The sequence below is a fragment of the Taeniopygia guttata genome, chromosome 2, assembly GCF_048771995.1.
Source record: "Taeniopygia guttata chromosome 2, bTaeGut7.mat, whole genome shotgun sequence".
Taxonomy (NCBI): Eukaryota; Metazoa; Chordata; class Aves; order Passeriformes; family Estrildidae; genus Taeniopygia; species Taeniopygia guttata.
Genome location: NC_133026.1, coordinates 71,845,354 through 71,868,484, shown reverse-complemented (window position 1 = coordinate 71,868,484; position 23,131 = coordinate 71,845,354). Strand labels below are relative to the sequence as shown.

The following is a 23,131-nucleotide window of genomic DNA, read 5'->3' as shown; positions in this document are numbered from 1 at the left end:
CACAGCCATACTCAAAGTTTGAAACTTTAAAATGCTCGCTGATGGTGCTACAGCTTCATGAGATAGGTGCCATTTTATTTTCCTTACTAAATTTTCCAAATGGAGTAAATGTATATACACATATGCACTTGCCTGTACTTGTCACAAAGGGCCCCATTCCCCCATCCCTTCCAATGTGCTGAATCCTTTGCAGCCCCAGATTTGACTTAGGGTCTTGGAGTCTTGCAACACAGCTATGCCTCTGCAAGCTCACACCAATTAAGCTGAGGGCTGCAGCTATCTCTGGAACTGTGAATTAGCTACTAAAATAGCACCAGAAAGCTGCTTTCACACTAGCATGTCCTTCTAGCAAACCTTTCCTTGACTTCAGCACTTCTGGTTCCTCTTTAAGGCTTTAGTTTACCATTGAAATGACATGAAATATCTGGGATATCAGATTGCAAAATGGTAAGTCTGAACCCTCTAACCCCAAAGGCCATGGTCACCTTTATCTCTACAGCTCTGACTATGTGCTGGATACGGCAGAAATCAGTAGTTTGCCTGGTAACGATGGAGGTTTGCAGGTTCCTACCAAGCAGTGACAGCTCTCTCAAATGTGAGTCTGTGGTTTAAATAGGTGGTAGTGTGCTTTCCTGGCCTGTAAAGGTCCAGCAGATATTTCCAGAAACAGTGGGAGAATTCGTGGAAAGTTTTTGGAAGCAGCCATTGTCCCTGGATGCAAAAAGCAGAGTATTCTCTCTGTGGATGATGGCACTTTCTGCCCTAAAATCAGCTTTGCTTCTTTTTCTTTTGTAATGAGGTCCTTCCTCATACTAACATACTCCCTGTGGTGAAGAAAAAATGAAGAAAAAAATACCTGAGAACTCTTTCAAAGTTACCTAGGAGCTTGGGGTCTGGAATAGAACAGCCATCTCCATTTCTGGTGGCCCTTCCAGAGAGATCTTGTGCAGTGCCTGGCTGAGGTACAACTTGGCAAAACTTGGACCCATTACAACACTCTGCAAAACTGGAATTTGTGTGGCACCAATTCTAGCAACTTCAGGAAGCTCTAGCCTTTGACTACCCGGACCCACAGTGGTTAACAGCTAATGAGTCAGGGAAGCTTCTCTGAACAAAGAAAATAAAAAGTGAAGTTGAAAAAAAAAAAAAAAGTAGAACCAGTTTATCTTTTTATATAGCAATTTCATAAAAAGTCATGTTAGATTGAGAAGAACATTTGAACTTCCCAGTACTACTGACCCAGAGACATTAGTGTAAGGAGAAAATGCCTGCAGAAGTTGTTAATGCCTCGTGCAGATAGTCTGAGTTGAAAGGCCTCAAGCCAATAGATAAATACAGGTGCAGCCTGGAGCTTGGTGGAACACAGAGTTCACAGAGGAAAAAAACGTAAGTCAACTCATAGCAAAGAGATTGCCAGTCACTTCAGCTTCCCAAAAGAATAACTGGATAGCAAAACTCAGATGACAGCACTAGTGACAATCACAGCTCAGAGGTGAGCAGCAGTATGGAGAAACAATGGTTCAGGAACAGACTGTGCACAACAGAACCTCCAAGGGATAGGCTTCTCCACATGACTTCATGTTTCTAAAAGGTTTTTTCAACAGGCACCTCCAGGATTTTCAGAAAAGTCAGTCATGACTACAAGAGTCTTAGATCAATCTCACTCACCATAACTACAAAGATGTAAAAGAATTAGAGTTAGAACATGAAGCCTTATAAATAATTTCAGACACTTTATCTGTGTATGAACTTGCATATGCAGGATAGAAATAAAGGTCAAAATAAATATTCTTCAGTTTGTTATTTTTGGAGGCCTCTCCTGTGACCCAAAATAGCATTTTTTCTACTTCTTAAATAATCTGTAGATTTTGCTTATGAGGTGGCACTGAAGTACTAGGAAAGGAACTGAGTGCTGCTCCCAGGATATCAAAATGGATTTATAATATCTACAGAAATACCTATTCGGCAACCCCAAAGGTACTTTCAGAAGTTATGAAATGGAACATTTCATCTTCAGCCCTAGCTCCTAAAGAAATTTAACCTCAAAAGCAATCTGGAAAGTACAGACATGAAGAATAAAATCTTGTCTTCTGCATTCTCTGCAGCAGTATGGCTGCAGAAGAGTCAAAATTAAGTACAGAAATCATGTTTTAGTTGTGCAAAGACAAGCAAGTGAGGAACATTCTTGTGTTTACACGATGCTTAGATACGTAGCTGTAACTACGTAAGGATCAAAGAATTAATCCACTAATTATGGATTTGGATAACCTGTAGCATTGCTTTTGCAGTATTGTCCCAGTGCATATATTGCAGTTTATTTGTTGAGGAGCAATGCGGTTTGGGAGTTTTGACACGCAGCACTGTCTTGCTCAGCTTTCTGCTATTTCTCTTGCAGTTGGTTTCACGGTGTGCAAAATGTAGAAGATCTAAAAGTGAAGCCTGTAAAGGAGATAGAGGGTTGGTCCAGCTCCCTGGTTTGCTGCCAAACCCAGTCAGGCTGGCCAGTGAGGAACAGGACTGCAGTTTTCCTACTGTATTTCTTACTCACTGATTGTTCCCAGGTATTTTCAATGCCCAGGCTTTGCAGATGTCCTTGGTGACAGAGGAGGAGGGGAACATTTTGAGGGTCTGCTTTTTTTCATAAGCTTCCTCCCAGCCTGGTGATAAGCCTGTTGTGGAAGCCTGTGCTCCCTTTGGTTGCAATCAGCATCAGCTCCTCAGAGAGGAGGAAAGACCTGGAGCCAGGTTATCAAGCAGCCTGCTCTCTGCAGCAATGGTCAAGCCACTATCAGGCCTCTGCCCCAGCCCCCAGCTGTCCGGCAGACACAGATGAAACAATGAGTGGTGCCGTGAAGAAATCTGCTTGGAAAAACTCCCTCTCTGCTTGTCTATCAGGGACCAGGCTTCCATGAATGCAGCTATTATGTGTGCTTTAACTACCAGCCACGCGCTTGGTCCTGTTCCCAAGGAACCCAAAGGGAACAGTGTTATTGACTTAGGTGGGAGCAGAGGCAGGCCCTCCACAGCCTGGGGATCCAGCAGCTTGCCAGTGCCTCTCCAAGAGTGCTGTATGTGAAGTCAAGGAGTCTGCTCCCTCTGACATGGATGTGTTTTCTGGGCTGAGCCGCCAGCCCAGCTCTGTGGAGGCACTGCAGGGGCCCGTGCCGTATTCTGCTCCCTTGAGAAGAGGGGCCTGCTACCACAACTTCCCCACAAATGTTTTGACAGAAGGGGCTCAGGACAAGAGCACAGAGGCCAAGGCACGAGGCCACACCTGAGCAGCTAATATTGCTCAGCTCAGCAGAAATGATTCAAACAAACAACATATTCCTAAAATAATTTGCATTGGAACAAAGCTTTCTCACGAAGCTTGTGCTTCTGCAAGCCATGTATTTTCCTTGGCACTGCTCCAGGCTTAAAAGCAGATGTAAATGTTACCAAGGCTCAGATACAGCAACTTCTTCTCTCCCAGCTGCCAGGGAAAGCTTACAGAAAATAACCACCAAAACCTTAACCATTTGAAACGGCAATGCCAACAGCCATTGATACAGAAATGGAAGAATGAATTGGGCATGGGAGTGAGAAGTGACTTCTTCCAAGTTGCTCTCAGCTGGAAAGAGGTGGAGCAATGCAGCTTCAGACAAACACTTAATAACTCCAAATGTTGACATGTGCAGATGCACATCAACCAAAGGCTGCTTTCTCAACACTGCTTTCTGCAGCTTTCCTGTCCCTTGGTCACCCTCTGGCTCCCTCCACCAGTGTCTGGCATCACTGAATGAGGCTGGAGCCACTAAGGACTTCTCTGAAGGCACTGGACACATTCTTGAAAGCCTGAGACTCAAGGACCTCCCTGGAAATATAAGTGCTGACGTTGAAAGAAAGCAAAGTTCCCTACTATATTTCACAGCACACCACAGCTAAGAGGTAGGCAGGTCTGCTCTGTGGGCAGCTGCACACCAGGGGCTGCAGAAAACCAGGAAAGACACCTAGTCTGGTCATCTGTGCTTCTGGGGGCCTTATTCTGGCAGGCCTCCTGGGAGACCCAATTCATCAAACATGCTAGAAACAGCAAAATGCATTCCCGTGGGTGTGTGGTTTTGTGTAACAGGATCCTTCTCCAACCCAGACGTGCAAGTCCAACGAAGGTCTGACTTGAATGCATTATTTCAGCCCTCCCTTACTCATCGCCTACAACCCAAGCCCCAAATGTTAACGACTCAGCATGTTTTATCACAGTAGCATGTACACTTTCAATCATCATTAGAGACAAGGAGGGTCTAGGCTCAGGCACCACGCCAGGTTAAGTAAAACTTTCCATGAGGAAAGATATTTGTTTTCTCCCAGAGCTGCAAGGCTTGGCCAAGAGGGAGGAAGGGAAAAGCTCGCCCAAGCCAAGAGTGTAGACAGTATTACTGGACTTTACAGACTACCTGCATGTTGTTCTAATGACATTTGGACTACTGGAAATCACTTAGTGAACTCAAGAGTTTTCAAAGGCATAATTGTGGCAGAAGCAGACTAAACTTAGCGCCTTAAGAGCCAATCACTTTAATCATGAAGCTGAGATGTATGAAAAAGGATACATTTCAGCAAAAGAATAATTCTGTCTGCTATAGTTCCTGTTCAAATAAACTATATCACCAAACCACGTGCATTTCCAGAATACAGAGGAGGAAAAGAAAAGAACATATGGTTTAGACGCAAAAAACTTTCATATATACTGTATAGGAGATATATGGACTTGTCAGACATCTAACAGTTCAACACTGTAAGCAATTCATGGGAATTACATTAGCAATAGCTCATATTACATCCAGGAGTTACAGCTTTTACTGCAAAAGTTATATTTAAAAGAGCCATGTTCAAAATAAAATGGCTGGCAGGACTGCAGCTTTCAGTAACACTTTACCTGTGGTTTTGCCACTTTTACATACTTATTGGGGCTTAATACTCCCAATTTACTTTTTCAGAGTAAAGTACAGGTTGCAATGAGTGCATTCATTGGCATGGTGCTATAAAACTCACAGCTGTGCAAAGACAATCACAAGAACAAAAGGCTTCTTGTTTTAAAAAAGATGATTATGTGGTTCTGATACTTTCTGCTAGCCACATAGCCAAACATCAGATACCTTTGTTTATGGCCTGTGTATTTTCATCTTACTATGCAAAGATTTATAGATCTGATCAGGATAGAGACCTTTATGAAAGAATTTATGTGGAGAGGAGGATGCTGAATTAATATACAAAACTTCAGACAGGAGATCTGCCTTTCAGATGCTGTTATTTCAGTTCTGGCTCCTATACAGGACTCAGGACATTCTGGAAAAATTTTTTTCAACAGCATGTGGAACCCTAGCCTCATGGCCAAGCAATGAGAGTGCGCTCCTGATTTCAACAAGGCTGCCACTGCATCTCCAAAATTGAGATTAGAAGCCAGGCCTTCAGTATTCAAGCACTGAGTAATCAAGTACCTTCATTAAAGAATCTTCCAGTATGTTGCTTTGCTTTCAGTTACAAACTGCTTTTGTAAAGTTTTGTGCACTAAGATAACAAATAGGATTACAGAATGTACAATATACCTTGAAATATGCTGAGAATATGTCATACATTTTTTTCTTTTCCCTGCTGGTACCAATGTGTTTCCCCTTTGCTTTTTCAGAATAGCTTCATTTTCATCTGTAAAGAAAACTACATTCTTTGATGTTTCCTAAAGTAGGAAATAATTTCACAAATGAATGTCATTCTGCTGCAGGTAAAATATCTAATAGCTCATGGGAATGCCAGTTACAACCTGAAAAATATTTCTTGGCATTATCCATCCTGGTGAAATGAAAGACTTGGAGCTCACTTCTGTGCTTCATACAGGCTACACTAGGTCCAGGAAAGGGAAATGGGGATGAGGAAGGTGATTTCAAGTCACCTACAGCATCTCCTGTTGTGAGCCTGGCCAGTTCCCAGCTGCCTGGACATCCAGAAAGCTGTGTGAACTTCCACTCTCCTGCCTCTGGCTTTGGGTTTCTTCTACCACTAAGAAGGGCAGTTAAAATTCTCAAAAATTGCCTGAGATGCCCTAGTCAACTGAAAAAGGGGATTAGTTCAAGAGCAGACTAGCATAGCTTTTGATTGAAGTACTAGTTAGATAACTGCAGAGACAAGCACACTCAAAAGATAAAGATCTCAAAGATATAAATTAGGTAAATTTTCACATCTGGTTCAAGGGACCAGGAAGAATTCTCATCAGCTTGTAGGTTCCCCAAACTATCCATCTCTTTGGACAATACTAATTCCACTTCACGTCTCAAAGGGCTGTATAGCAGATACATCAATACCTATAAAAACTATGTATTATCTTAAAGGAAATTGCAGCATGGACTTGTACTAAAGAGGTCCCTCAAGCCTGTCTTCCTAATGACTTTCCATGAGCTTCAGCACCCTAGCACCCCACACTCCTCCCAGGTTAGATCTGAAAGGCAAATATCACTTAACCTTCACTGTCTAGAGCAGGAGTGGCACACGCACATGGAGAGACCGTCAGTCCCAGCATCACTACCAGGGTGCCCCAGTGACCTGCGGGTATCTGCAGGAGCTCCTGGTGCACAGGACAGCAGACACTCCCTCTCCCACTGCAAAGGACCATGGACTCTCACAGAGGACCAAAACCACGCATAAATGTCACAATTTCAACCACTTTTAATCAAATTTTCCTGTGAAAGCAGCGAAGGTAGTCAGCCATAATCTTTGCTAAGAGGCTGAACTCAAAATGATTTGAAACGGGTGCTGGTATCCAAGCCAGATACCTTTCAGTATCAAGAGCATAGCCATAATATATCAGGTATCACTTTACGGCATGAGTTTTAAATACGTTCTGTATGTGGAATCACATACTCTCATGCTGAGATGGACAGCACATTTAATGAGGAGCCCAGGTGGCTACTGTGGATTTTGATTTAAAGTAAGATTGCCAAGACCAGAACTTACTTGCCAAAATGGAATTCTCTTTGTGCACTCCCTTTATATTACTTCAGCTACCCACCTTTTACCAAAGCAGAAAAATGTCATATAAAGGATCTCTATTTATATAAATTCATTGACTGTTTTTTTCCATCTATACTTTGCAGTGTAAATGGTCTATATTTGGACATATTCCAGAACTAAAGGAATGAATATTACTTTGAACCAATAAGCTGAAACAAAATTATTTCTGTTTATAGTGGTCCAAAACTGCCCTACATATATTAGATATATAAATCAAACCTTCCTAAAGTGATAAACAAGCTACCAACATTTTATCAGTTAAAATCTGGGAAAATCAATTGGATATTTTATTTTTCTGGCAGTCCCTTAAGTATGTTAGATGTCAATACCTCACATTTCTTAAATACTTTTAAATAAAAGTGGAGGTATTAAATAACTACAAGATCCTCTGAAGAGGTATTTTTTAAAATGAGTGATGCTTTGAGAATTTTATTTTTAATGTCATTAAAATATTTCATTAATCAGACATGAAGAAAAGAGTTGTTATACTCAGAGTAGCAGGCAAAGGAAGCAGTTAAGTACACCTGACCTGTCTCTGGCTTTCATGTTGTTCACAAGTACTACAGATATTCCACCCACTCCTTCAACAAGAAAAAACACTTAGAGGTGGATATACTAGTAATTAAAAATGATGATACCTTCAAAAAGCTGCTATTAAAAAAAAAAGTCAGGTACATGGAAAAACAAGTTACTCCTATCTAGTATGAGCCACTTGCCAAAACTCACGGTCCCTTGTTCCACTGTTATGGTCAGAGGTGTGAATGAAACAGTACCAGGCACAAAGGCACTTCTGCATATGTGCTTTGCCTTTTACCTGCTGATCTTAGTGAGCAGCACCTCCTGGGATACCAGGAGCAATCACTGGTGGTTTCTAGGCAGTTACCAGAGTGGCCAAACTGCCCTTTGAGACTGTGTGACAGAGCCCAGACGTCACCCTTCCGGAACTGACAGGTGAAGAGGATTTTTAACCAAAACAGGATGAGTGTTTAGATAGTTGCTGGGGAGGATAAGATCACATCAGAAGTGACTTCAACTCACACTTGCTCTGGCCTATTGGTGGGCTTCTGTCACCCAGAGTGAGCTGGTAGCACCCCTTGACTCACAGCACCAGGATTCTTGCCCCGCTCTCGAGGGCTGGATCCAGCTAGTGGACATGGTTCCATGAATTGACCAAACAGAAAACTGTGCAGATTTTGCTATTTTGGGCAGGTTAATTTTCCTTTATCCTGCTCTGCTGCTCCATAATCAATTGATATGACTTGAAGGAAGCAGCAAGAACATGACAGAGCAAGACAGATTGAGACCACCCTTTCCATAGGAGCCTGCAGTTCCATCAGTTTAAATTTAATGTGAAACCAATATCTGTAGTGGTGGTGAAAACGCTGCCTTCATGAAATGCATATAGCATATAGCTATAGCCTAAACAGGCTTCCAGCCTGACTCACAGTTTCATGCTCCTGTGCTATGTGTCTGAGGCATGCCAGAGATCTGCATGGTTTGAACAAGGCGTCTTGGCCAGCACAAATCCAACAAGAAACACTTCCTGCTTTTAGCCCCTCGTTCAGGTACTGAGACAAATATAAAGAGGGTAGTTGTCAACTTCAGATATGCATAGAGCAGATGACCTTTTCTTCAGGCAGTGAGATAAGGTTTAGATAGGAAAAGGTGCTGCTCATGTGGGTTGAGCTCCAAAAGTGTGATCCCTGAAACAAACCTAAATATCGCTTTAGCCATTTCTGATTGACCCCCTTAGAGGGAACTGGTGGTACTTAATTCATTGAACTAGAAAGGCTTGGGCTCCTTCCTATTATATATTGTTATCAGGACTGTTAATGTCTTTCTTGGTCTATAGTTCTTGTGGTCAGCCACAAAAGGATTTTGAAAGCTTTATGGATGACAAAGGGAAGTATATCTGGGTTGGCTAGCTGAAGAGATCCTCAAAGTCAGCCTCAGGTATCAGTGCAGGTCTACATGGTGGCTTCTACAATTAGTTCTGATAATCTGTTAGAGGACTGGTGCACATGCGTGTCCAGAGAGGAGTGATGGAACAGAGATAAAGTTAAAGGCAAAACCACTTGCGCTTTGTCAGAGAGAATGAGCATTGCTGAAGATACTAAAACCCCTCTCTGAGACCACATGGTAATAAAAGTTCCTCTGTTCCTCCACGAGAAACCTAAAGCAGACATGGATGAGGAGCTTCATTCATCCTTCATCCGTGAGACACATTCCCATGTCTCCAGTAGGGACCAGCCAAAGGCAGCTTTCATGGTTCTGTCTGAGAAGAGGCTGCTGGATTTTTGAGAGGAAAGGCAGGAAGGCTGCCTCTTTCTTGCAGTTTTCAAAAGCCAGCTATACACTAGGTTTAGATTTATCTAAATTCTCCTACTTACATACATAAATTCTGTTTTTTTCTCAACCCCAAAACTCTGGTAAGGCTTTTTTTTTTTTGTTTGTGTACATTTCTCATTTAGCTTGTTGAAATAATGTTCCTTGCAGCATAGGTAAGAGATAAAAACGCACTCTGTATGAAGAAAACCTTGTCAAAAAGATGTGTTGTGCAAAACTAGTGACCTTATCTCCTAATTAGGAAGTTCCCTAGACCTTTCTATCATGTAACCAGTAACCACTTCTGTGAAGAAAAATAATTTCCTAGAGTTGAAAAGCAAAGAGCTGCTACTCAGGCTCCAGAACATTAATTTGCAATCCTAATTCAGTGAGTAGCATGCTGTTTAAAACAGGATGAGAAAATGTCCTTTTTAAAAAAAAAAACCCTGTGCAATGAATTGTCCTTAAATTCTCCCTAAAGGATAATAATATTCAGATGTTCCTTGGCATCAATTAGTTTCAATGCAGCCATTTAAGTGGAATTTCTTCTTCAACAAGCATGGTATGTTACATAAAGTTATGTGGCTATTGGAAGGGAATTCCCATCCTGCATTAAGGTAAGGGTCCAGAATACTACTGGGATACTTAGCAGCAAATGCTAAATCAGAGTTCAGTAAGGTCACATAACCAAATTCCATATTATCCCTTTTATTACATTCAACTAATAAATATTTGGGAACTAGGGTCTTACAAGTTTATCACAGCATTTCAACTTTTCAGTGCTGCATATAGAATATCTATACATACAAAATCTTACAAAATAGAAAAAGAAAAAAAAAAAGAAAAGAAAAAGCAGTAGCAAGGCCACAATAAAAATGGGAAAAAAATGTAGTCTTAAACGTCAGATGCAAACAGACTGAAAAGTGACCCTGAAAGATACACCTCCATTTTTAATTTGAACCTTTTCAACTGAAGTAGAGCAGTTTAACATTTCGTTTCAGTGAACAGATTTGCACATCAGATGTTTCACTGCATTATGAATGGGACAATGTTAAATATGTCTTCACTGCAGCTCCACAGGTCACTGGCATGGGTGTAAGCCAAGAACATAGAGTTAAGATTATTACAACATAGCTGTTGGTCATGCAGCTAGAGCTCTATGCTAACTAACAACATTTATTGCTTAGATAATGCAGTTTCATTACTGCAAATGAAATTAAAGGATCCTTTCCTGCAAAAAGACAATCCAAGCAAAGTCCGCACCTTTCCACCAGGCTATAAATGGAACTTTTTTCCCACGAGGATTCAAAAGAAGGGGGGTTTAAGGGAACTCATTGATAGAGCAACATGGTGAACACAAACCTGTGCCGTGGAAGACTTACCATCATCCAGGTACATCTGGTCCAATTCCTCAGGTTCTCGCTTGATCGTTACAGGAATAGGGGCCAAATTATGATTACTTTCCTCATGCAACTCTGGCAATGACAGTGGTTGGGTTGTTGGAGACTCATTTCTGTGAACCTTCGGCAGTTGCTGCTGCTGTTGACCCATTATGGATGAGTGAGTTGGACTGCAGGACTGCAAATAGGTTGGCTCTTGGGTAACAGATGGAACTGGAGAAGAGGGACTGTTGGGATAGAGTGTTTGTTGATAACCAAGGGGACAGCTACTGCTCAGATGTTGACTCACCTGCGGCTGCAGCATGACGTGAGATGATTGCTCGGGGGGGCTTGGGTGCACAACTATAGACCTTGGCACTTCCTGTATGGTGGGGACACCTCCAGTGGGCTGCTGAAGTCCGAGGTGACTGTGGCCCGGGTTGGGGATGCACTTGTAAGGAGAGGATGAAAGGTCGTGCAGCTTGGGGCTTGTGCTGGGAGAAGGCGACATCACAGCGTTTCTCTGCTGACAGGAGGCAAAGCCGGCCACGAGGCACGAACCAGGATCAGGGGGCATCATGATCTGCTGACTGTAGTATGGTTTAGAGAGAGGGCTTAAGCCTTGGTTCATTGGTCCACAGGTTTGAGCAGGCTCATAGTCATCTGTGGGTTCTGTTTTTATAATTGGAACTGTTAAAAGAAAAAAGGTTTTAAATAAACATGACTTGCGTATTGGTATGATCAAGTTGGCTTGTGGCTAGGATACCCTTTGCAAAACAAACAACGTCGTGAATAAGACTCTGTGTGTCTTTTGCCTAGCTCTCCCACCCTATAAAAAAAATGAATGAGTCATCAGCACAAGAAAGGCACAGCTGGTTCTAATATTGAAAAGGACTATTTTCTTTGGACTCTCCTCCAGCACTAATGTGCTATAAAAATCTATTTGCAAATAGCTGTGCTTCAGTGGAAGCTTTGGACCCAAGGGCTCCATGGATTTGTAGTAATCAAGGCAAGAATTTTAACTTGGATAGACTACTGCATTTCTACAGCTACCGATGGCCCATTTGATAAATGTCTGTACACGCAGTAAACTGGAGCATAGTAAGATAGAGATGGGGCTTTTAGAGTTCAGTGAAAATAAAGTTACAAAGATACATGACAAATTGCTACGTACAAGAAGTTTTCAATTATGAGGATATTTTTGAAAGAGTAGGATCTTATTTGTTTAGTTTTTTACACAATTGCATTTGATTTTTCCTAATGCCAGCTCCTAAAAAATGTTAGTCAGTCTCTGACTACCAAGAAAAACTGATTCCTGCTTTAGACCTCTGCTTGCTCTACCCACTGTCCCAAATGATGCCCTAATTGAGCTGTCACGTCTCTAAAAACTACCAGAATGTGGACAGAAATGATTGTCAGTGAGCATCAACTCAGTCATGACAAATGCAAAGATGCTTTCTCCAATCAAAGAAAGATGCTTTCTCAAAAGAGCTAATGTCTTTTCAACATTAGCTTTCTTTCTCAAATCAAAGAGAGATGTCTTTGAAGCTTCTCCTACAACAGATGCAGTGCACAGGCAAAACTGATCCACTTTCTCTGTCAGGAAAATTACAAATAATAGAGCCAAGCTAGACCGTAGATGTATTTTTTTCTAGACATATGCAACTCTAATGCATACAACGATCATGTATGGATGCATAGTGACATTTATGTTCTTTCTAAAAAAATTCTGGTGACACTAGAGAATATTTTTCATAATATTCTAGTAACCAACCCATTGTGGCACAAAGTTAATAATGAAACATCTTTACAAAACTGAGCTCAGATACATGTGTGTTGCACGAGTGTTTCTGACTGTATTTTTATTTGCATGTGTTTTAAAACCACAAATTTTCCAGCCATTTATTATGTTTGTGTATGAGTCTTTTTGAGCCCCTTAAAGCACACGTGTCCATCTGTACATATAAAACCTCTTTTAACACTCATGGATTTTGTTGGTGGTGAATGCACTTCACTACCCTTGTTTTACAGTCCTCGTGCCCCTTGTTAACTTTGTTCCTTTTATGTTCTTTTACATTTAGATGCTTGCAACACTTGTTTCAAGATTTCTAGCACCCCAGTAAAAACAGATCTATATATGTAACAGATACACAGGTGTTGCTCAAGACAAATAGGCTAGGTGTGATGGACAGTCATTGGATTTCTCATAAGCTTATTTTCACCAGCTTGTGTGCTGCACACTGGCTAGCAGGGCTACTAATGCACTTGGCTGGAGAGAAACAGATTCCACATTCAGTGACAGCTTTACAAAACCACTATCACACCCTTTAGGAAAATGCAAGACCGAAGAAATGCACCTAGATAAACACAGAAACTCAGATATTGTAAGAAAATACCTTTAACAAGTTCCTGAGCTAGCAAATATTCTCACATGTTTTATATTAGGTTCACTGTGTTAGCACTAACCATAGCACAGCTGGAAATATAATGGTTGTTGAACACTGAATTTTCCCAATATATCACTGTTATAGAAACACCTGTGCTAAATAATTCCATGCTCAACCACTGGCAATACGACTCAAATAAACCCTGGAGCTGTCTGACTTGTTATAACCCAGGGAAGGATTATAAGCCCTGGTGGCAGGCAGACTGGAGGCTTTACAAAAGGCAAGTTCCTGATCACAGGCTGGCTTTTCATTGTAGTTCTTCTGCAGCACACTATTGCACTTTTTTTTGTCATTTAAGTCTGAGTTTTTCTTTACAAAAGCAATGGGGTGCATTTGGAGGTCTGATTAATGGTCATGGATATTGTGAATTTTTTTGTGTGTTGCTACACATACTGCAGCCAATGGGAGACCACCAGTAAGCCCTGCTCTGCATCAGGTGAAGGACTGCTAGGTGGCAAGGACTCTATTCCACACCTGTTAGTCCAAAACCTCACTTGGAGGTGGTGACAGCAGCCAAAGACACTTCTGGAGCCTACAAATTCAGAGGGAAACCAGAGACTGGTCAGGGCTGGTCAGGGTTGTTTTGCTTTGAACTAATACTTATGGGCATCAGTTATTTCATGTAATGGGAAACAAATTGTCTTTAAATGGACAAATACTATTTGCACTTGTGCATAGACCTGCCTGAACTTGTTCAACTGAACTGTTTTCATTACCTTTTTTAATGTGTTTTATCAACACAGTAAAGAAAGTCAGCCCTTGCTCAGTTTCATATATTTTGTTCGTATGCTAATCTCATCACTAGAATAAGTATCACACTGGAAGATAGAAAAAGTATTCCTGCTGAAATGGTGAAGGGATTTTTATCTGACTTTTCTGCGTTTTGCCAGCTGCATAACAACTAACCCTATGCAGAGTGAGTGCAAGCATCATACAGACTGGGATAGCAGACAGTCAACCCCCTTAAAAAATAGCAAACATCTTCATGAGGTACCAGTTTGGAGAAGGGAGGTCTGTAGAAGAAACCATTACTAATGATCCAGATTATATGGAATCAGACCTGTAAAGCTGAGCATTAACATTCCCCCTTCTGGCAAGATCTCAGCTTTAGTATTTTGCATAAATAACTGTAGCACTTGACTTGTGGAGGACACAATACCACAAATTACTACATTACATCAGTTAATGGCTTGTTTATGCTACTCTGTCCCATTACCTGCTTCACCCCAGCCTGTGTATCTTCAACAAACAGAGTAAAAAAGGCCAAAAATCTTTCCCAATGTTTGTATTTACAAACTCAACTCAAACTACCTGTGGGTCTGATCTGGTCATTCTGAAAATATCAATAATAATAAATATAAATAAAATATAAATTCTGATTGTGTCAGAAGTTGGTGTAAATCACCTTATATTCTTTCTTTGAAAGGGAAACTGCTTTCTTCCACTTTTCAAGGGACTTTAGAGGGCCCAAAGTAAGAGCTATGGGTATTTCAAGGCACACCTCCCCAAACAAATGCAGGAACAGCCTGTAACTGTATTCACTGGCTACCCACTGACCATCACAGTGTCTATGGTGTTACTCAAACACTGTAATGAGGCTACAAGGAACTAACACACCCTCACCCACTGTTGCACTGATTTCTGGGGGACTGAGATGCTCAGCTGGTCTGGGCAACTGCACCTGATTTAGAACAGGATACAAACCTTAGTACTGACTTTCACCGTTTTCTCCTAGATAAGAAAATCATAGAATACCCTGTCTTGGAAGGGTCCCTCAAGGATGAAGTCCAAATCAGGGCTCTGCACAGGAGAACCATAGGCAGTTCACAGGGGCACCCTCTGCACAATACAACATAGTGGACAGCACTGTTCACAGGCCAGCTGGGCACTCGTGTTACCATTTATCTACTGACTCATGCTTGATGAACTGCCAGTCTTTACAAACCCAAGACCAAAAAAGGGGTTTTGAGCCCTGTTATACACCACTGTGGAGGCATGGTAAGCTAGCTGCCATAACAGACATCCACTTCCGTCATCACTGACTTCCACAAGTGAGTATTTCACAGAGGGAGATGAAATGTGACATAGACAGCACCACTAATTTTCTCAGGATTAATATTTAACAGAGAACAGTATTAGTCTAACTAACTTCTAGCTCAAATATTTCAAATCTTGAATGACTTGGAAAAACCCTGCCAGCTAAAAGAGACACTCCTCGTCAGTCACACAGCAGGCCTGGGGCTAGCAATTAACTGCAGAGCCCTACAGCTTTTCAGAACCTGTGAGCACTTTCAGCAGAAACAGTCTCTTCTTAAATCTAGCAGAGCCATACCAAACAGCAACAATCATTCTTTCTCAGAACTGCTCCATGATGCTGAGGTAGCACATAGCCTTGCAGACTTTCAGCTGGCTAAAATGCGAAACTGTGACTGAATTTGTGATACACTGATATTTGCCTATAATAAACTGCAGCAACGAAGCCAGAATTTGTGAAATTGTAAACACAAAAGATGACACTCAGAAGCCACACTATTCATTTAAGAGTGCTGAAAGATCTGGCCCTTGCCTAAAAAGGTAAAAAAGAATGCAAGTTTGGTACGGTGAAATTTTAAATGTCTGTTACTTCACAATGCATTAGGTCAGCTGACAGACGGTTTTAAACAGTCCTTGATTTTGAATATTGAAATATGACTGAGGTCACTGTACTAAATTAGTCTGATAAGCAAATTAATTTCTAACTGGTTTTCAATAGTTTGGTGATGCCTTCTTAGGCTCTGAACTCATATCATTATGTCATTTAATTTAATATGAAGTTCTAAGAACCACACATTGGCAGCAGCCCTAGCTATAAATCAAAGCTTCTTACTCAGAGAGATCAGGGTTATGACATCATACCAAGGCACTGGTGGAAGACAATGGTCCTTCTGTGTGTGTCTGAATCTGGGAGAAATATTTCAGCCAGTTCTGCAAGCCCACATTTAAATGAAAGGCCTTTCTAGCAGGTAAAAAGTTAATATATCAAACCTAGAAGAAAAATAATAAATCAAGCATATTCAGTAAAGGGAGTCAGAAAGTGCTCAGATATAAATTATATATATTTTTTGACAATTGTAACAAGTGTGTGTTTGCTTTTGCACTTCAGCAATCCAGATGGGTTTTTATTTTTTTGGGAGGAGGAATGTTATTAAAATATGTGAACTGAAAAAATAATATATTATCAATTAAACAGATGTTTAGCCTGATTAACAACTATCTAATTCCCATTTCCATGTAGTATTATCAGTTTAGACATTTATGGAACTAAAATATATTTATTTTACCCTAAATTTGATTGAACTTATCCAACAAAATAGCTTCCTTTCATGATGCAGACTATGATGTAGTTCCCTGGCACCTGCACACAGATTTTAGTTAAGAGTATGAAAATAAAAACACTACTTTTTTCATCATGTGCACACATACATTTCTTCAACTTCTGGACTAAATGTCTGGCAATTGGTAAGAATTTGGGATGAGACTCTCAAAGAGAGCTGAGGGGTTAGCTATTTAAATCTCCATCACTGAGCTGAGCTCTGAAAGGCTGTTTGTGCCTTTGAAATCCTTCCTTGTCAGTCAGGTGCCAGCACACCTTCCAAAGACATTGCACTGGTCACCCCAGCTCCTGTCACGGCTTTCCTGCTGGTTGACCAGAGACTAATTAGGGATGTGGACACGTCTCCATGTGCAGTTTAGCCACTCTGGATTTGTGCAAAGACAAAATCCTGGCTGCTGCTGCAGCACTGGCTGGATCCAGCATACTTAGGCCTCACCCCTTGTTCTGACTGTGGAGCAGCCAGTGTTGGGGAGAGGCAAGGGGCTGGCTGCCCCTTGCCCTTGTGAGGGCTAGCTGCCCTCACAAAACATAATCCCTGCTTCAGTAACACCGCAGCAGCGTGGCTGAGCAAAACTTTCTGAAATGCCCTGCCAACATATGTGCAGCAGTGGCAACCTCAGCGACAAGGGATGAGCACTCAGTCCCAGGGATCTTGTGAGAGAGTCAACTACAGGGACCTGTGCAGATGCTGTTTGTGAACTTGATATTTTCCCTAGGCACCTATTAAAACAAAACTTTTTTAAAGGTCAAGCTGCTATCAAGCCTTTGCTTTTAGTTACTAAATCCAGTGCATGGTGACTCAGACACAAAGGAAGCCTCCTGCTATCAAGACACTGCAGGAGCACAGGTGTGTATGCAACTTTTATCTGCATGAGTATCCAAACTCACCCTCTCTTGCTTGTACACTACTACTGGTGCTACTCATCAGGAGGGCTAACTCTAAAACATGCTTACCAGCTTTTTTTGAGTTTTATGTTTAGATTTTTAGTGGTTCAGATTAATATGTACAGTTTCATACAAGAATAGCTCCGAGGAGATGGAAAGGTGCATACACCTCACCACATAATCTCAGACAGTGACATTATCTGATTCGAAAGTGCTTTCCAGCTAACTCATTTGCTACATATTTTTTAACAACTGTTAAACTATTAGGTTATTCTACACATATTTATGAGACAGAAGATTATAATTTGTTGCATGCCCTTCTAAACCAGGTGGGGAGAAGTAGAAAGTAGGTGGAGGGCATTTTGTGTTGTTCTAGTAGAGAAGATTGTGCATTAGCTTTCTTTCATAAGAAAGAGATAGAAATTCCACTTGGGCTGCTCTACTGCTGCTTTCACAGCATGGTGCAACACCTGGCTCCACTGCTGCTGTCAACTGGATGTTTAACTGTGCACAATACTCAGTCTGCACTGGCCAGGGCTTTCTATGTCACCTCTGTCAGATGTTAAAACCCACTGGGCTGAGGTCTTTTTTGATGATGATGCACAACCTTACACCACTAGTGCTGACTTTATCCCTTCTTACATGTGAAATCACTGGGAAGCAAGGCAAGGAGTCCTCAAAATGCTCATGCAGAGGAGTTCAAGGACCAAAATTACAGTCTGGTTTTTTTTTTCACCTGAAGGGGAATATTTGAAAGTTGAAGTACTGACAAACTTTATGCACTGGAAGTTAACTGTTAGGAGTGATCATTGATGATGGTCAGAACACAGCCAGGGGCTTCTGCAGAGCACTTGTCCAGCCCTGCCTTTCTCAGGGCAATCACACAGGTGATGCTTTTTCATGGCCTTCTAGGTGAAGATGGAGCACCACAGAGAGGCAATATTCTTCCTATGCCTCTACACAGATCAAGACAGACTGTCTGCAGGTCAGATGCAGCTGGCAGGGCTCTGTCTGACTGCTAAAAATGGATGTCATCTGGATGAAGTGTGGGCAATGCACAAAGCATGGGCAGCTCCAGTGGGTACCCAGCACCTGAGGGTGTAATGCTGGTGAGTGCAACACGCACCTGCTCTGCTCCTCCACAGACCTCCCATGGCTCCTGGATGGGAGTGGAGGGGCTGATACACCCAGTGATGATGAACTTGTGATTGTCACAAATGAGAACAGGACTCTGACAAAAACTCACCTGCTTTTAGTTACTCTGCTAAATGTCAAAAGTAACGGTCAGCCACTGAGTAGCCGAAACAAAATAAACTGTATCAGTGTATAGTGTAAAAAACGAGTAACTGTGATCCCTCTTTTCACCTGAAATGAAAGTCCCTTGGGCCACCTATTCACCCCATCCCTTCTGTTGCCCTGTCCTGCTATGTGCTGGCTTTGCAGCAGTCCAGATGCTCCTGGGGATGAAAACACCTCCAGCAGGTCCAAGGCTCCAGGCCTGACTCAGCCACATTCCATCCCCTTGCTGAAGCGCTGCTGAGGCTGTCCACCACCAGCCACTGGTTACGGCCCCTGCACAGCACAGGCCTTGCATTGGCCCTGCTCCCCCAGCAGCCCCCAAATCACCATTTTTTTGCATAAAGGACTAGGCTAATATTTTTGCTGACCTCAAGCAGGAAAATTCAACAAATACTAAGAGGTTAGAGGTGTCAGGAGACAATCAGCACAAGCCACATGCTGTGCCACATCAGTTGCAACACTTTGCATCCTCATTTCTGCTAAAGGGGCTGATGTCATCTTTTAACTTAGGGAGTGAGGTGTGGGTGGAAGGGCTAAGGTGGAACAGAGGCACGGCTACTCAATGCAGCCATGAGAAAAGTGTTGTTGTGCCCAGCTGTATGGTGGGCAGGGGATAATTTTAGAGCAGAGGCAGTAAGTCAGGACAATGCTGACAACAATGTGCCCTGGGCAGCACTCACCCTTTTCAGATATACAGCAAGGGGTGGTCCTGCAAGGAGTGGGGAGTTGGACTTAATAATCCTTATGGGTCTCTTCCAACTTGAGATATCCTACAATTCTATTCTACCATGTTAAGAGCTTCACTTCTCTGCCACAGGACTGAAAACCACACTACTGAGGAACATCTAGTCACCACAGGCAGGCTCTCAGCACACCCACAGATTCAAAGGACTTCCATCCCACCAAGTCACTGTGGCCAGGTTTTTACAGGAGTTCAACATCTTGGAGACTTGTGCAGATGACTGCAGGAAGGCAAAGGAACTGCAGAAAAGGGTATATCTGTGAGTGAAGGCTGTGCAGTTGGAAATCTGGCCCTGTGGGTAGTGAAATGCATCTCAAAGTAAAAGTTACCCAGAGTATCAACACCATTTTAATAAATACCAGAAGCAATTAAATGAGCTTTTAATAATGCTTTGACAAATTAAGAAGCCTGACAGAAACAGAAACTGGAAATACTTTATCATCAACTCTTTGCAAAAGCGTATTTTTCATTCCAGTAGAGGAAAAACAACTTTCCTTTCTCTTTTTTATTGAATATTTCCTGGACAAACTAGCCTGTCTTCGGTTAGTCAAATATCACTAAATTCAAAGAAAAACTTCCCTGTGTTCAACATTCTTGATATCAATACTTGTTGGATAACAGAAAACATAGAGAGCACCCACTCCTATCTGCTAAAACAAGTTCTTGAAAACATTTCCTCTATTTTTTTGCACCTACTTAAAAGAAATCTAAACAGGCAGAAATCTAATCCTTATCATTCATTGTTTAAAGTCTTCTGAGCAGGAGAACTCCTTCAGCTTTCTTAGATGAAAACACAGGATTTGGAACCACAGCATACATGCCTGTGTTCTTGTTCAGACTCTCCGGGTTAGTTTAACCCTGAAATGTGGTTTTACAAAATGTTCTGCTGCACGTAACAGAGCTGCAGAGCCCCCTGCATGGAGCCACACAGTAGTGGGGCACTTTAAAAGCTGAATGTCCAAGAGTCTGCTCTTTGTGCTCTGCTCAGACTCCTGACTGCAGTGTCTGGCCCAGAGTCTTCCTCCTCAAATTCTGATGGGTTGTGGCAATACAAAATGTATCAGTACTTACCATATGAGCTCCAGGAATTCACCTGTGCCAGAATGGTATGGAAACTACTTATATTTCTGTGGCAGGCATGTCTGTGGAGGAGTCTCAAGAGCCTACAGCCTGCAGGCTCCAGGACAAAACTGATATGCAATTGCTCAGTGATGCATATCATTGAAGTAATACTAAAAAAATGATATTACAGTAATTTCTGTACAATGTAAGCTAATACAGGATTCAGGAGTTGCTCAAATTTAGCAGAACATTAAATCAAAATTTCAGTTAAAAATGGATTATGATTACTTCAGTTTTCAGTGTATCCCAAGCCAAAGACTTAAGCAAGCCCATTTTCAAGACCTTGGCTCCTTTTGTGCAGCATCTACTTTCTGTTTTGCTGTGTTATTTAAACTCTAAATTTACAGAGCAGTAAGATTTACATTTTTACAGTAGTTTTTTTTATTTCTGAAGCCGAAACTCATCTTCACCAAGTAAGTCCCTGCTCTGCCAAACACTTGAGCTAACAGAGAGAAGGTACGATCCTGCCACATCTCCGCAGCACGGGAGAAGTCCTGTGGTGGCAAAATAACGCTGCTGGAGATGGCAGCTTGTTCTGGCTGCATGTCACAGAGCTGTACTCCATGGAGATGCTATAGGACCATCCATGGGAGGTGGGATGACTGAGGTCATCTGTCCCTGGATCCACTGGCTGTTTTCCCCTAGGGAATGAGGAGAAATAGGAGCTACAGGAAAAACCCCCTACTGCCCTGCGGTGGGGGGTAGGAGGTGCACAGTGAGCCCATGGCTCTCCCACTGGTCAGTGTGTGCCCACACCCACCCCAGGAGCACAGCCAGGGGTTTACACAATATTTAGGCTTTCGTCCACATTTGGTATTTTGCTCTGGCACAGTCCAGTTGAGCTGTAAAATATATGTCTGATGTGCATCATGAAGCTTTTAAAAGCTCTCTCACACAGAAATACCTACAAAACTACAGTAGGCACTGAAATGCAGCATTTGATTAGTCCTAAAGCACAGAAGAAGAAGCAGCTTACAGAATACTGTCTCATTTGTGCAAAACCACATCTTACACTTCATGATCACTCTGACAATTGCTTGTCAAAGCCCTACACCTTCCCTGTTTGTGGAATTTATTTAAACAACAAAGTGTTACCTGGGCCAAAATCATGCTTATCTCATCTATGTTTTTGTACACCGACTGCCCAGTGGTTCTTGAGTCAGGTAATTTTTTCTGTATAAGCTAAACTTTGCTCTTCTACAATGTCTTGAAACAGTAAAAGAATGTTGTGACTGAAATCAAATGAAGTCTAAAATGACTCCTAGAAATACAGCAGCATGAATGACTGATTCAATCACTGTTCATGGTTTCTAAATACATAGTGGAGGTAATTGTATCTACCTTTGAAAGGCATGATGGAAAAAAAATACCAGACATAGAAAGGCAAAACCTTACAGCAGTAACACAGGCATTACAACATAAGCATAATAAAAACATACTATACTATTAATTCTGATGATTGCAGAAGCACATTCACTTTTACCACTGTTATGGGAGAGGCAGCAAAGAACGCAACATGTTTTTCAGCTACCTACATGCACATATACATATGTATTAAGAGAATGTGAATGGACAACCAAATAGGAATGGAAAGAGTATTTACTAGGAATACCTGCTTTTACCCTACCCTGGTGTTACATTTTTTCTTTCAGGTTTCCTCACGCTGAAATGAAAACATTTCACTTGAATTTAAATTGGTACAGCAGACTAAACAAGATTCCTAATGTTTTCAACAATTACCATAATTAAAAGTGTCTTTGCAGAATAAAGCCTAGGCTGGTTCCCTGTTGTCACTAAGTCTGCTGTTATTAGGTATGTATACCCATCTCTTCACATCAAATGTTCCAAACACAGAATAGTGAAAGCATAAACCAACTCTGCAGAAGTGCACACTATTCCCAGGGTTTAGAATACAATGGTAAAAAAAGGCCTATGTAAAGGCTGGAGGGAAGAGGCTGCTTAATAAAGAGCAGCTAAGAAGAGGCCTGAATCTGAAATATTTACGAGGGTGACTTGGGTGACAAGGCAACACCTGATTGCCTCTACAGCAAATTTTAGTTGCTGAAAAGTGTTGTGGAAGAGAATAACAACTCTTTTTCTTTCCAATTTAGGAGATGAACAGTCTTTAAATGTACAGACATCCCCACTGGGAATGAAGTTTGCATAAGTAGGCTGATTCAGTGAGGCATAGCTGCATAGAACACATGCAATAAGCACCCCGTTGCTATGTCAGGTTTCTTGTACTCTTAATTTAAGACCCCATAAAAGTGCACACATGCTATCTGGGTGAAATTCCAAATGTGTACTTTATGGGATTTCACCTACAAAAAGTTAGCACGTCTCTTCAAGTCATGTGACATGACTTGAATATTGCTTTGTTGGTATTTCCCAGAGAAGAATTATTTTTGCTTGGAAAGTCTACAAGAAAGCATAGCTTAATAATTTTTTCTAATTCCTCTTGCTTCCCAAACAACAACAACAAAACAACGACTCTTCTTTTCCTATTTCCCCCCAAAGAGTG

At 41.6% G+C, this 23,131-nt stretch overlaps 1 protein-coding gene across 7 annotated transcripts in view; it reads right to left on the bottom strand.

Annotated features, from left to right (window-relative positions):
* The window catches only part of NFATC1 (nuclear factor of activated T cells 1), a 111,143-nt gene that overhangs the window by 20,972 nt on the left and 67,040 nt on the right, over nucleotides 1–23,131 (bottom strand). For 3 of the 7 annotated variants that reach the window (XM_041714231.2, XM_030265602.4, XM_072924196.1), the window contains one exon: nucleotides 10,746–11,432. In XM_041714231.2, the coding sequence (XP_041570165.1) occupies nucleotides 10,746–11,432 (687 nt within the window). Of the gene's footprint in view, nucleotides 1–10,745; nucleotides 11,433–19,834; nucleotides 21,252–23,131 lie in introns of those variants that run through there. The other 4 variants (XM_041714232.2, XM_041714233.2, XM_041714234.2 and 1 more) reach the window with 4 other exon arrangements.